This window comes from Phyllobates terribilis, unplaced genomic scaffold (assembly GCF_046119375.1).
Source record: "Phyllobates terribilis strain yellow unplaced genomic scaffold, ASM4611937v1 Scaffold_1__5_contigs__length_1240528914, whole genome shotgun sequence".
NCBI lineage: Eukaryota > Metazoa > Chordata > Amphibia > Anura > Dendrobatidae > Phyllobates > Phyllobates terribilis.
In genome coordinates this window covers 505,970,721-505,986,912 of record NW_027362761.1, presented here as the reverse complement: position 1 = coordinate 505,986,912, position 16,192 = coordinate 505,970,721, and the positions used below count along the sequence as shown (strand labels likewise).

Here is a 16,192-nt window from a genome sequence, read left to right as displayed (position 1 = left end):
AGATCTCTCCACGAGTGTTCAATGGGATTTAGATCTGGACTCATTGCTGCCTCTTCAGAACTATCCAGCGCTTTGTTTCTATCCATTTCTGGGTGCTTCTTGAAGTTTGTTTGGGGTCATTGTCCTGCTGGAAGACTTAAGACCTAGGTCACAAATCCAGCTTTATGACACTGAGCACTACATTGCGTCCCAAAATCCTTTGGTAATATTCAGATTTCATGATGCCTAGCACGCAGTCAAGGCACCCAGTGCCAGTAAAACAACCGCAAAACATCTTTGAACCTCCACCATATTTGACTGTAGGTACAGTGTTCTTTTCTTTGTAGGCCTCATTCCATTTTCTGTAAACAGTAAAATTATGTGCTTTACCAAAAAGCTCTATCTTGGTCTCAATCTGTCCACAAGACACTTTCCCAGAAGGATTTTGGCAAACCGCAGTTTAGCATTTTTATGTCGCTGTGTCAGCAGTGGAGTCCTCCTGGGTCTCCTGCCATAGCGTTTCCTTTCATTCATATGTCAACGGATAGTTTGCGCTGATACTGATGCACCCTACGCCTGCAGGACAGCTTAAATTTCTTTGGAACTTGATTGGGGCTGCTTATAAACCATCCGGACTATCCTGCGTTGCAACCTTTCATCAATTTTTCTGTGCCGTCCACATCAAAGAAGATTAGCTACCATGGGTTGTAAATGGGTTGTAAACTTCTTATGTTGTGCACCATAGACAAAGGAACATCAAGATCTCTGGAGATGGACTTGTAACCTTGAGATTGTTGATATTGTTCAACAATTTTAGTTCTCAAATCCTCAGACAGTTCTCTTCTCCTCTTTCTGTTCTCCATGCTTAGAGTGGCACAAGTAGACACACAATGCAAAGATTGAGCCAACTTCTCCTCTATTTATCTGGTGTCAGGTGTGATTTTCATATTGCCCACACCTGTTACTCTCAACAGATGAGTTTGAACAAGCATCACATGCTTGAAACTAAGCTGTTTACCCAGAAGTTTGGAAAGGTGCCAACAATTCTGTCCGGCCCATTTTTGGGGTTTTGTGTGAAATTATGTCCAATTTGCCTTTTTTTCTCTCTCTTTTTGTGTTGTGCCAACACTTTCAGCCACGACAGTACTTTTGTAGGATAGAAGAAAAGAGGCTCCAGAATACCATATTCATTTTATGGGCAAAGCAAATATTTAATGAAACAGACATGTCAGGAGAACGGACAGACTCTTCTTGTTCACATGTTCGTTTCAGATCTGTTTGTAAAGGATCCATTTTAAAAATGAAAACTTTGTTATCAGTTTACATCCATTTTTGTTCCTCTTTGGAGGATTCTGTTTTTACTGGAGGGGGTATCTGAACACCTCCAGCTTTCTGGGCATGTGCAGCACTTAAATACAGATCCACTAAACAAAAAGCATAATAAATGAACATCTTTTATGATTCGTTTCTCATGGACTTTAAAGGGGTTGTCTGGTCTTAAACTACAAGTCTGTAGTCCCTGTATGTGGCTGCAGACTTGTGAATCCTCACAATGCGCACACTACACGCTGTGAGGATTCTCTGGCGTTCGGAGCAGATGTGACAGCAAGTATGCCATTTTCATACATATGCGGTCACATGCCAACTAGATGGGCACAGCCTCGCTCCTATGACGGCGTCAGCAACGCGCGGGATGTGAGGATTCACATAGAGTAACAGTAGACTTGTAGCAAAAAAAAAAGGTCTAGTCTCTTATTTGGTTTTATAGGGCTCTACAAAGCACAAAAAATGGATCCGGTAGCGTAATATTTTCGTTTTTCATGTGCATTTATATTTCAACACAGACATGTGCAGCTTCATTGTCTGTGTTGGGCCCTCCTAATTTGTCTATAACGTTCTGATTGTATTATATAACCTGAGGATATAACCAGCAACTCTAAGGGGTCCTCCGGCGCTACTCAATTCTGTATTAGGGAGATGGGTGTCAAAGGTGACGTCGTATCCACACATGCCTGTTGGGATGCATACATGATCAGCTGGCATTGGACATATGTCCTATTCTAGCACTGGTGCATTAAACCTGCTGACTCAGCACCTGTTCAGGCAGGTACATTTAGACACAATGTCATCTGTGCCACTCAGATCCCGACACGGAATGTGGCGCCAGATAATCCCTTTTAAGGGCTTCCCTGATACTTCATATATATTTAAAATGGGTCGAGGTCAGGATCTGCTCTAAGTATATAGTGCACCAGGTACCAGAGAGTGTGGTTGCACTGTTAAAGGGAATCTGTCACCAGGTGTTTGCCACCTAATATGATCACATTATAATGTAGAAACAGAGACTCTTTGTCAACGGGTGTGTCAGAAGTGACAGACAGTCGCCTTGCAGTTGGTTGCAGGAGATCTCTTCGTTTGGAATTACAGACATCTTCTTGGAGGCTGTCTCTCTAAAACCCAGTGGCTACCTTCCTCTTGCTAATTAACACCCTGGCCTGGGTGTATAAATATTTGCTGTTTGCTAGAGTGAGGTGCCAGCAATACTCACATGACCCCTTGTGAAGGCTCGGAGGAAGTGCATTACTTCTTCTTCTCTGGAGCTATGAGGACGGGTGTTCATCTCTCTGAAGTCGACTAAAAGCTAAGCGTTTTTCCCTTGTTTGTTCCCCCTTGTTGTCTTTAGTTGTCAATGGGGATCGACTAGCGCTCATCCCCCTCCCTTCCTTAGCCAGGGCCAAACGCCAGGGAAAGACAGGGCGAAGTTAGCGTGAGGCGATTGGTGAAGAAGCAATATATGGAGACAGGGTGAGATTAGATCAGCCTAGGAGGTTTCCACTTCCCCCTTTCCTTAGTGTCTGGGCTCCCTTCCCCTCTTCCCTTTGTGTTGCACTAAGTCTTTCCCACACCTTGCATGACACCCTGAGTTCAGTGATGTCAGCGATGTGTCACTTACTGGGCTACTTGCTATAATTTTCATGAAAATCACTGTTTTATCAGCAGGAGATTATCACTTGATGACTAGTAAACCTGCTGCCAGGTAGTCCTCCATATTCATGAGCTCTGTATAACCCCGTCCCCACCACTGATTGGCAGCTTTCTATCTATGCACAGTGTACACAGAAAGCTGCCAGTCAGTGGCATGAGTGATATTATACAGAGCTCAGCATACAGAAAACTGCTAGATCTGCGCAGAAATAACTGAGATTTTATCAAAACAGCAGCAATCAGCCAAGTAAGTGACGCAATACTGGAATCAGGGTCTCTTCCCCTTATACTATGCTGCTTTCAGATGGGGTAGCAAAAACTTAGTTAACAGATTCCCTTTAGGGTGGACCTATTGGGCGATGATCTGTGTAGTCCTGTATTCTGAGGGCAGTGTAGAACAAAGGGGTAGCTCTCAGCTCGGGGTATATATAGTCTACGGCGCTCTAATTCAGTGTTTTCATGTAAAAACTCTGTTTAAATATAAAGCCTAAGAGTCCTGCTTCCCTACCTACACAGTGACTGACAGCTTTTCCTGCTTCAGTGCACCCAGAGTCCTTCCACCACAGTTACAGTGCCCATACTGTCATTACATGGTCACCATAGTGCCATAAAGCAGCCACAGTGCCCAAAAAGTACCACGACAGGGCAATCATCAATACTCTGCAGTCACTATTATCCCCTTTGTACCTTTAGTTGTCAGCGTCCCTAAACAGTTCCTCCTAGTTAACACGTAGTGCTGTCATTCCTGCCTCTGCCACTGTCCCCAGGCTTTGTAGACACGGCTGCAGGGGTGACGTGCGGTCTACCACGGCAGCACTGCTCAATGGCGTAATCAGTGATTGGCTGCTGTAGTTGTGACATCACTGCTACAGCCATGTCAACAAAGACCCGGGTCAGTAGCAGAGGCAGCACGGGTAAGTAGGTAGAGGCAGAAAGAAAAAAATGGAAAACTTCTTTAAGCATTTCTTGTTTTCAGGGAACGATCTCCAAAAAGGATCTAATTTTGCTTGCGAAAATACAGCAGTTAACCCTTTTCTTTTTACCATTATAAACCTTACACAGTGTCCTGCTGGTTTCTCAGGCTCGCACTTACTTTCAGGTGTAATCGCTTGCCACTGCTCAAGCTTGACTGTGAGGGAATTTACCTTCATCAGGAGTGGATATAGCTGAGAAGGAAAATACAAGTAATGAGCAGGACAAAGAAAAGAATTAAAGTCTACTGTGCATAAGAAGGACTCGTGGTCATATAGCCCTGAGCCGTATAAACTAGATATCATGCCCCGACATGCCTGGCACATGCCCCATAGGACAGAAGACGATCTGCACAAACCCACAGGAACAAATAAAGGTGTATCTTGCACTCAGACTTTGGTTTACAACCATTAAATACTTACAGTCGCCCTCCAGCAACTGCACAAATTTCCCTATACATTACTAATATATAGACAACATACCTGGGGCCCTACTAGTGATTTCTGCTGCTGCCACTCCCAAGAATTGGGATCACTACCTTTATGTCCAAACTGGCCACTGCAGTCACACAGGGAACTCAGTGTCACGTCTGGACCACGCCACACCACATCTCCTCTGCCGTGGGATGGACCAGAGTTGATGACGGTGGCGCAGGCTTCATCCCTACTGTTGATGACTGCGAAGGTTTCGGAAGGCGCAGTTCAGACTGAACACTGGACTCCCAATAGGCACCAGGTATAGAGTCCATGTATCAGTAATGCATCGGGAAGTCTGTGCTTGGGCTGGAGAGTAACTTTAAGTCCTTTCCGCCAAAGCCAGGTTTCACTAAAGTTTTCTTATCTAACACGTGTCACTTTATGGGGTAATAATTCTGGAAAGTTTCCACGCATCACAGTGATTCTAAGAGTGATTCTTCGTGACACATTGTACTTTATGTTTGGTATAAATTTAGGTTGATATGATTTGTTTTTATTGATTAAAACATTTGAGCTTTGATGAAAATGTAAAACAATTAGGAATTTTCAAACTATGAATTTTTATTCCCTTTTAATGTCTACGTTGTATTAGGACACTGCGCATTAAGCCCTCACTTTCAGAAAGATAGCTAAACCAAAAGATCATTTTACACGACGAACGAGCATTTTGCTCTGTCATCAGCCCGTCCAGCCAACAATATTATTGAGAAACAAGTGTTCCTATGAGCTCTCACCCACGATAATCGCGCAGTGTAAATGAGAAACCACTTCTCTTATCTAAAGAATCAGAAGTTCTCCTCCTTATTATGTCCATGTTTTGTCTTTGTTTGTTCTACGTTTTTATTTAGTTTCTTACAGATCATGTCAGTACAATATTACTATTATCTATCGGCTCTGCCACAAGTTTTGTTTTCTGTTGCTCATATTTGCCGCTTGTCACTTTACTTTTTTTTTTATTGAATATACTAATTATATGATTGTTTAACTCTGTTAATTGAATGACATTATTTCTATTTATCCGGTCATAAAAAATGTGATGTGCAATATTTGAATGGCTATTGTTTTGTTTCTACCTTTTAATAAAAAGTTTTAAAAAAAGTCTCAACATTTTAGCATAATATACACTGCTCAACAAAATTAAGGGAACACTCAAATAATACATCCTAGATCTGAATGAATTAAATATTCTCATTGAATACTTTGTTCTGTACAAAGTTGAATGTGCGGACAACAAAATCACACAAAAATCATCAATGGAAATCAAATTTATTAACCAATGGAGGCCTGGATTTGGAGTCACCCCCAAAATTCAAGTGAAAAAACACACTACAGGCTGATCCAACTATAATGTAATGTCCTTAAAACAAGTCAAAATGAGGCTCAGTATTGTGTTTGGCCTCCACGTGCCTGTATGACCTCCCTACAATGCCTGGGCATGCTCCTGATGAGGTTACGGATGGTCTCCTGTGGGATCTCCTCCCAGACCTGGACTAAAGCATCCGCCAACTCCTGGACAGTCTGTGGTGCAACGTGACGTTGGTGGATGGAGCGAGACACAATGTCCCAGATGTGCTCAATCGGATTCAGGTCTGGGGAACGGGTGGGCCAGTCCATAGCATCAATGCCTTCATCTTGCAGGAACTGCTGACACACTCCAGCCACATGAGGTCTGGTATTGTCCTGCATTAGGAGGAACCAAGGGCCAACCGCACCAGCATATGGTCTCACAAGGGGTCTGAGGATCTCATCTCGGTAACTAATGGCAGTCAGGCTACCTCTGGCGAGCACATGGAGGGCTGTGCAGCCCTCCAAAGAAATGCCACCCCACACCATTACTGACCCACTGCCAAACCGGTCATGCTGAAGGATGTTGCAGGCAGCAGATCGCTCTCCACGGCGTCTCCAGACTCTGTCACGTCTGTCACATGTGCTCAGTGTGGACCTGCTTTCATCTGTGAAGAGCACAGGGCGCCAGTGGCGACTTTGCCAATCCTGGTGTTCTGTGGCAAATGCCAAGCGTCCTTCACGGTGTTGGGCTGTGAGCACAACCCCCATCTGTGGACGTCGGGCCCTCATACCACCCTCATGGAGTCGGTTTCTAACCGTTTGTGCAGACACATGCACATTTGTGGCCTGCTGGAGGTCATTTTGCAGGGCTCTGGCAGTGCTCCTCCAGTTCCTCCTTGCACAAAGGCGGAGGTAGCGGTCCTGCTGTTTGGTTGTTGCCCTACTACGGCTCCCTCCATATCTCCTGGTATCTGCTACATGCTCTGGACACTACGCTGACAGACACAGCTACCCTTCTTGCCACAGCGCGCACTGATTTGCCATCCTGGATGAACTGCACTACCTGAGCAACTTCTGTGGGTTGTACTGTAGACACCGCCTCATGCTACTGTACCTCTAGGGGTGAGAGCAATGGCAAAATGAAAAAGTGAGCAAAACAACAGACAAAAAGGATGAGAACAGAGAAATGGTCTGTGGTCACCACCTGCAGAACCTCTCCTTTATAGGGGGTATCTTGCTAATTGCCGAACACTTCTACCAGTTGTCTGTTCCATTTGCACAACAGCAGGAGAAATTGATTCACAATCAGTGTTGCTTCATAACTGGACAGGCAGATTTCACAGAAGTGTTATTGACTTGGAGTTACATTGTGTTGTTTAAGTGTTCCCTTTATTTTTTTGAGCAATGTATATTTTTTTCAATGAAATGTATAAAACCTGTTATTTTTTTTTTAAGGGATCACGTCACTTTTGAAGTGCCTGTGAGATGCCTCACAAATGGCAATACACCATATGTGGCGGTACAGTTCTGTTTGGCCATAGGGCGAGACTCAGGAGCGCTATTTGCCTATTGGAGGGTAAATTTTTCTGGATTAGTTTGCAGATTCCATTTGTAGAGCCCCTAAGTGCCATAAGATCAGAAGGGCCCCTCAAGTGACCCCATTTTAGAAATTAGACTCCTCTGGAAATGTATTTACGGGTGTAGTGACTATTTTGGCTCCACGGGAGGTTACCAGAAATAATTGCGCAGTTGATCTTGCAGAATGAAATTGCAATAAACCAGTATAGTGCCAATTGCTTTTTTTGGGGGGGGGGTACATAACATTTTGGATCACATTTAAAGCTCGGTTCACATTTATTCTGTGTTCTACACTGAACACTTACATCTGGGTTTTCATCTAAAAACCCAAAAACCGTGATTCAGTTGGAACCCCTGCTAAAACCATTCACTGTATGGAGGCAGATGAGGTCACTTTGGTGGCATATGACTTTTTAGAGGGGTGCAAAGCATTGTCGACTGAGCTTTTCTGCATGCAGAAAATTATGGGACATGGCCAGGAAAGAAGCCAGATGGGGTCTAACATTTCATTTTTACTTTATTTGTTAGCCTCCTTAGGGGACTTGAACCTTTGATCTGTATATTGTAACACTATAGTATTGCAGTGTATAGAGTAATTTTAGTTTTCCTATGAAGCTCAGCCTCCAGCTGAACTTCATATGAGGACTAAGGCGGCAGCCACGGGAGTCTTCAACAGGTCCCTTATCAGCTATGGTAACACTGGCTCTCTGCGACTGCATCACGGGGGATGGGAGGGTGATGGATGCTGCTGCAGTCACTGATTGCACCATGTAAATGGTTAACAGCAGCGATAAGAGCTAGCTCCAGCTGCTGCTGTTACAAGCTTGCATCTGCCACTTTTGCCGTAGGCTCAGCTCTTCAGTCTGCTTCATACAGCCCACAGCCACCTGGTCTGCTCAACTTTTTTCCTGTCTAAAAAAAAGACCCCAATGCTCTAAAGACTACTGGTGTCCAGGCACCTAACATTCAAACAGGTACCTTCAAAAAGGTTAAAAACAAAACAGATGCAAATAGATAAAAGAAACAGAAAACAAAGTTTCCATTTTTTTAAACGGATCTGTTTAGAAACAGAAACTTTGGTTTCCTTTTGGTATCCACACGCATCTGTGTTTGTTCCTTTTCATTTTTATATTCAACTGATCCCATACGGACATGAGAATGCAGCCTAAATATTACCCAGCGATTCCCTATTGGAGAAGTGAGAAACAAGTGAAATGACAAATAATAGAATGGGTCTAGTCTCACCTGCACGTCAGAAACAGGCTCAGCCTCATGTTCCATCACCATGATCTGATTCCGATACTGTTTAGAAACATGAAGAGAATCAGTTTTACATACACAGAAAGAAAAAGACGGTTATAGAAATCATACACGATTCACGATTAATGTTTTAGCCTTTTTCTTCCTTCCAAACATCCAAATGCAAACACATAACTTGTCTTAGGATCTGTTCACACCTGCATTCAGGAATTCCGTTTGTCTGTTCTATTTTAGAAATTGACAAATGGAATTAAAGAGGTATTCCTATCTTGTACATTGATGGTATATCAACAACGGTCCCATATCATTCTCAAGAATGGGGCCCCATTATGTGCTGCTTTCAGTCAAGACGTGGTCGAAACAGAGAGATCTCAATAATTATTATGAGATCCGCCTGGGTTCAGTTAAATGTCAGTTTTTAGAAAGTGAAAAAAGTGCAGGATGCAGACATTTAATTATCCGTTCTCAAAACTGACATATAGGGAAACGCAGACAAACCCCACAATAATCTATGAAGCCCCATTGCTTCCATATGCAAGTTATGTAACAAATCCATTTAAGACATGAAACCTTTTTATCTGTTTTAACAAAAAAAACACATAACTGTATTAGGATTCATCATAATTTCTATTTTAAATTATTTTAATCCCTTCCCAGCATTTGATGTATCTTTATGTCATAACGGGAAAGGTGTTCCCACAAACTGACTTACAGTTACATCATGGTGATCATGGGGGACCGGAGCTGTGCCCATGCGATCATCCCCGAAAGCTTTGCTTAAAGGTGTAGCTCATCTTCAGCATCCTATTCCAATATATCATAGGTGTAATAATAATATTATTAGCAAACACTTCCATTAGAAATGTAGTATAGTTCTTCTGATCAGCTATGTCGCTTACCCTATATGCAGGGCATTGAAGTAGCTTAAGTATCCATGGTTACGACAACTAACAACTAACTGTCACTATATGAGTGGTCGTAACCATGAATACCTAAGCTATTGCAATGCCCTGCACATGCGGTAAGCAACATAGCTAATCAGAAGAACTACACATTTCAAATTGGAGGTATTTGCTACTATTATCATTACACCTACTACATATTGGGATAGGATCTTGGAAAATGGGAATACCCCTTTAATTTTAGGCAACCTCCTAGAGTAACTTCCAGGGTCGGTGCCAGTTTAGATTATGGCTGTTTAACCTTTTACATGCCACGGTGTATAGTGACTGTGGCATTTCCATGATTATGAGAGGCAAGGGACTGCCTCTTTAACCCCAGGTATAATATCCATCAAAACAATAATATTACACTATAAAATTTGAATAAAAAATAATACTAATATATATAATTATATAATATATATATATATATATGTCCACTACTATTCAATAGCTCACAGGCAGAAACAGCAGAGGGAGGTAATTAGAAAGAAGCTTCTTTTCATCATAAAAACAAATTGGGCTATTTTGAATAGTAGTGGACAACCATTTGGGTATATATGTATTTTGGAAACAATTTTGAATTTATCTATCTACCCATATATGACAAAAAGTCCGAAAAAAATAATTGAAAAATGTTATGACATAAAAAACTGCATTTTTTTATGTGAAAACAAGAATAAAAACACATATATTTGGTACTGCCATGGAGGTAGAAAGCTCAGCATGATCTTTCTGTGTCTAACAAGTCTTTTACATCACCCAGAGATGGTATCGCTACTCTACTGTATAATTTCCGGCTTCTATCTGTGTGCTACCAAAGAGAAAAAGAGCAGAAATAAGAGACAATATAACAGCTTATCTCCACTAGCTCAGAGTCAATTGCAAAATTAAGAGAGAGAGACTGCAGAGGGTAAAACTGGTGAAAATGTAGGATACAAGTCATATAATGGCCAGAAATAGTGATATTCCTCGTGCATACAACTGCTTAGTCTGAAAAGTTACTAGAAAGTTTGGTCATCCTTTAACAAAGCAGAGTGTATGAAAGTTAACCAGAATACCGCTGTTCAGATTTGGTTAAGAATACCACTGATTTCATTACATTACATCATTTTTATAGTATTTGGCTCACAATTATTTCATTCTACAAAAAAATATTCCAGAAAGGAAATTAGACAGCAATGCTCTGGACGTATATTCTATGCAAGAGCCAAAACCCTTAACCTATTTCAGGCAACCTTCCAGAGTGATGACAAGTTTACAGTCTTATCAAGGCAGGTGTTTTCCTTCTAACATCATCTTATTTAAAGGATTTTATTAAACAGGAGAAAAGGTGAATAGAATTAATAGAAGGCAAAAAATATATTAGAGAGAAAAACTTTACCAAGATGGTGACGTGACTGATGACAAAAATGGCAGAAATTTAGACATTAGTATAGAGCCTTTCTGGCAATTCTACCAGGGAACATTGTAATTAGGCAAAATAGCACCCCTCTAAAAATCAGAAACCATTTCTCTAGTGCAACTGACAAATGGCTACCCTGAATGCCAAGGTCCAACCACAGAGATCCTACAACCATAACTCAGGTTATCAGGCAAAGTCCCTGCAACTAAGTAGGTAAGAATATTGCTAATACATTTTACCCTCTAATAATACTGGACTGAAGATTTTTTATCATTATTCATTTGCCTCCTATTTGCAAAATTAAGCAATTTTCTAAAAAGTCACAATTAATTTTAAAAAACTCCTATTATTTTGGGGATGTAGAATCTGTTTAACTACTTCACATAGCAGGTTGTGTTGCTACTTCTGACACAAATCTAACACCACACTGCTCCTGGAAGTGTCAAGTCTCCTGTGCTTCCTCTCCCTTCTCTCAGTGTGAAAGGGGTTGTCTGGTCTAAAATGAAAACTCTGTGTGATCGCAGACTTTTAAATCCTCCCAGCGCATGCACTGTGTGCTGTGAGGATTTGCAGTTCTCTGCCGCGGCAACAGCGGTCAGGTATGCGAGGGTTGTAAACTTCTTGATTATGTTGTGCACTGTGGACAAAGGAACATTAAGAACTCTGGAGAAAGACTTTTAACCTTGAGATTGATGATATTTTTTAACAATTTTGTGTCTCAAGTGCTCAGACAGTTCTCTTCTCCTCTTTCTGTTCTCCATGCTTTGTGTGGCACACACAGACACACAATGCAAAATTAAGTCAACTTCTGCCCTTTCTATTTGGTTTCAGGTGTGATTTTCATATTGCCCATACCTGTTACTTGCCACACGTAAGTTTGAATGAGCATCTCATGCTTGAAACAAAGTTGTTTACCCACAATTTTTGAAAGGTGCCAACTATTTTGTCCATCCCATTTTTGGACTTTTGTGTGAAATTATGTCCAATTTGCCTTTTTTTCCTCTGTTTTTTTTGTTGTTGTTCCAATACACACAAAGGAAAAAAACATGTACATAATAAAACATGTGTAATTGCAATAATTTTCTGGGAGAAATACTTCATTTTCTGGAACAATTTCAAGGGTGCCAACACTTTCGGCTACGACTGTATATCTCGGCTGTTAAACATATCCCTGCTGCAAGATCCTGACTGCAATATATGTCTCAATTGTTAACCCATATTCCTGCTGCAAGTTCCTGAATATACATTCATCTCTGCTATTAACCATATCACTGTTGCAAATTTCTGACTACATATATGTCTCTATTAAACATATCCATTTCGCTACTTATCATATCCCTTTCTCAGGTTCCTGACTACATATACATTTTTGCTATTAACCACACCCCTGCTGCAAGTTGCTGACTTGGTGTGATCTCTCTGGTGTCTTCTCAAGCTAAGTGTTTCCCTTGTCTGTTTACCTGTTTGTCTTTAGTTGCAGTGGGGGCTGACTAGTGCTCTCCCCGTCCCCTCCCTACCTAGGGCCTATCACTAGGGGCAGTCAGGGATTAGATTTTCTGCTAGGCAATAGGTGCGGAACCTATTTAGGGACGTTAGGGGAGTCAGGGTGACTGTCAGATCTGCCTAGGGGTCTCCACTCCCCCTTTCCCTAGTGTTTGGGTTTCCTGCCCCTCTTCCCATCGTTGTGTACTTAGTCTTTCCCTCACCTTGCGTGACAGATGCACCTGTGGGTTCAAGGTGCTGACCACACATCTAGATAAGTTCCCTGAGAGGTCTAGTTTCCAAAATGGTGTCACTTGTGGGGGATTTCCATTGTTTAGACACATCACGGGCTCTCCAAACGTGACATGACACCCACAGACCATTCCATCAAAGTCTGAGTTCCAAACTGCCACTCCTTCTTTTCTGAGCTGACGTGTGCCCAAACAGTAGTTTACCCCCACATCTGCGTACTCAGGAGAAATTGCACAACAAATTTTGTTTTCCATTTTCACAGGTTACCCTTGTGAAAATAAAAAAAATTGGTGATAAAAGAACATTTTTGGGCGAAAAATATGAAATTTTTATTTTCACGGCTCAATGTTATAACCTTCTGTGAAGCACCTGTGGGTTCAAGGTGCTCACCACACATCTAGATAAGTTCCCTGAGGGATCTAGTTTCCAAAATGGTGTCACTTGTGGGGGGGTCTCCACTTTTTAGGCACATCAGAAGCTCTCCAAACGAAACATGGCGCCCGCTAATTATTCCAGCAAATTTTGCATTCAAAAAGTCAAATGGGGCTCCTTCCCTTCCAAGCCCTGCTGTGCGCCCAAACAGTAGTATTCCTTAACATATTGGGTATCAGCGTACTCAGGAGAATTTGCACAACAAATTTTGGGGTCCATTTTTTCCTTGTACCCTTCCGTAAATAAAAAAATTGGGGTCTAAAGTAAAATTTTTGTGAAAAAAAAGTTTAAAACGTTCATTGCTTTCTTCCACATTCCAAAAATTCCTGTGACGCACCTAAAGGGTTAATAAACTTCTTGAATGTGGTTTTGAGCCCCTTGAGGTGTGCAGTTTGTAGAATGGTGTCACTTTTAGGTATTTTCTGTCATAAAGACCCCTTAAAGTCACTTCAAATGTGATGTAGTCCCTAAAAAAATGTTGGAAAAATGAGAAATCGCTGGTCAACATTTAACTCTTATAACTTTCTAACAAAAAAAAAATTTGTTTAAAAAATTGTGCTGATGTAAAGTAGATATGTGAGAAATGTTATTTATTAACTATTTTGTGTGACATATCTCTCTGATTTAAGTGCATAAGAATTCAAAATGTGAAAATTGCAAAAGTTTCAAAATGTTCGCCAAATTTCCGTTTTTTTTTCACAAATGCAAGTCCTTTCGAAGAATCCGTTGGAAGAATTATTACCACATAAAGTGACAGTGGTCAGAATTGTAAAAATTGGTCTGGTCATTAAGGTGCAAACAACCCTTGGGGGTAAAGGGGTTAAAGAAAGAAAAAGAAGGTTATGGAACAGCTGACAAACCTAGAAGTGGACGACCACGGAAAACTTGCTCCAGAGTTGATTACATCATTATGAAAAAGTCAGTATCAGATGTCCATAAAAGTGCTGTACAGATTTCGCATGAAATGAACGAAGAATATGGGGTCTAAATGAGTCGCCAAACTGTGGTGCGACAACTAAGAACAGTAGGGTTGAATGCACGAGTTCCAGTCAAGAAGTCCTTTATCTCTGCAAAGAACCGGAAGGTTCGACTTGAGTTTGCCAAAGAACACAGCCAATGGAAAGAGACAGATTGGCCTAAGGTGTTGTGGTCAGATGAATCCAAGTTCAATCTGTTTGGCAGTGATGGCAGCACTATATATACTGCCCAATTGGAAAACGTAATGATGTAAGGTAACAAACACCTACAGTGAAACATGGTGGAGGCAATGTCATGGTTTTGGGCTGCTTTTCTGCAGCTGCCATTGGCCCTCTGCATAGAATTGATGAAAATAAGAATGCATCCAAGTATAAGGATATACTGGAGAATATAATGCTGCCACATGGTAAAACCGAAGTAAGCAGGGGATGGAAATTCCAGCAAAACAATGATCTAAGCACACTTCCAATTTAGTAAAAAATTGGTTAGCAAGGAAAAATGTTCGACTCTTGCAATGGCCAAGCCAATCACCTGATTTACACTTTGTAGAGCACCTTTGGGATGAGTTAGGGCGACGAGTTTTGGTCCCGTACCCATAGCAATAAAGATGAATTGTTTGCAGATTTGCAAATGGAATGGAGCAAGATCCTTCAAGATGTCTTGAATACCCGAGTGGCTTCAATGCCCCGTCGATGTGGTGCAGTAATTAAAGCAAGAGGTTATGCTACAAAATACTAAGTTATGGCATTGTAAGCAATAAATTACTCTCTATGTTGTGATCAATAAATAATATATGCAAAACGTTTGGCAATCAGTTTTCTTTAATTAAATGACCATGCCGCTATTCAAAAGCATTTTGGGTAAAATTAAAGTCTAGAATGATGAAAACTTCATGCAGTTTCAATTCATCACCAGGGAAATGGCATCACAACAACCAGACAGAAGGAATCACACTTTTAAAAAAAAAGCAAAACTTTTGGTCGCTACTGTATATTTTTCTCACTTCACCAAGTTAGACTATTTAGTGCGGACAAAAATATTTAAACACAGGTTGTAATGTAAAACAATGGCTAAAAAGCCAAGGGGTGAATACTTTCGTAAACCACTGTAAAAATAGACCCTGTTCTGAAAAATGTGATAAGGTATGGAAGCCTTGGTTTGATTCCCCTTTGACTCACATTAGTCCCCAGGTGATAAGGAGTACGTTCATGATAAAGTATCTGATATTTGGTGCCTGACATTGATGTCTTATGGTTTTGGTTAGTTATTACCCCATGGTATGTTAAGGGAAGGGTTACCTTTGCCAAACAGTATTAATGAGCAATGAGAAATGCTGTTTATTCTTTTGTTCTATGATGTAACCTTATGCTGTTCTATAATGTTCAATAAAATTTATTTAAAAAAAAGTAAAAAACATATCCCTGTTGCACGTTCCTCAAAATAGTAATCATGGCACTCCTGTGGATGGTGCGCAAGTAGGATCCTATCCCATACAAATCTTGAAGAAAACTTGGCAGTCAGGTAAATGATGGAAAAAGGTAATTTTATTATGTACAGGCAATCCAAAATAAAGAAGAAAACGTTTCGGTCATACAATGACCTTCAACAGTTATACAGATTGCTGAGTGTATAAGAATACAGGTAATAACGAACGCTCTTTATGAGCAGTACATGCGGCGGCAGTGAGTGGCGTGGCAAGTTCCTGACCGCATATACATCTCTGTTAATAACCATTTACTTGCTGCAAGTTACTGACCGCATATACATCTCTGTTAGTAACTATTTACCTGCTGCAAGTTCCTGACAGCATATACATCTCTGTTAGCAACCATTTACCTGCTGCAAGTTCCAGGGCCAGCCAGAGAGATTACGGCGCCCTAGGCGAAACTATTTTGTTGCGCCCCTACTATTCTTGGCAGTAGATGAAAACTTGGGATATAAATTTAGGAGCAAAATAAACCACAACAACAATGATTAATTAACTCTCTCCTAACTTTTTAATCTTCTGAGAAGTTGTATAGGACAAATATATACAAAGTAATCAATAACACAAAACAAAAACGACCATAGGTAATTAAAATTTTTCTTTCCTTGCCTTTTTTTTTTTAAAAGGATGACACTAAGTCACCGAGATTAATTTGTTTAGCAACTTCAGATTCTATCGA

At 41.0% G+C, this 16,192-nt stretch overlaps 1 protein-coding gene across 1 annotated transcript in view; it reads right to left on the bottom strand.

The window, feature by feature from the left end:
• Positions 1–16,192, bottom strand: part of CENPK (centromere protein K) — a 57,772-nt gene that overhangs the window by 29,228 nt on the left and 12,352 nt on the right. Inside the window, exons 4-5 of the mRNA XM_073680239.1 lie at positions 8,523–8,579; positions 4,058–4,130 (exon numbers count right to left, since the gene is read on the bottom strand). Of these exons, the coding sequence (XP_073536340.1) occupies positions 4,058–4,130; positions 8,523–8,579 (130 nt within the window). The remainder of the gene's footprint in view (positions 1–4,057; positions 4,131–8,522; positions 8,580–16,192) is intronic.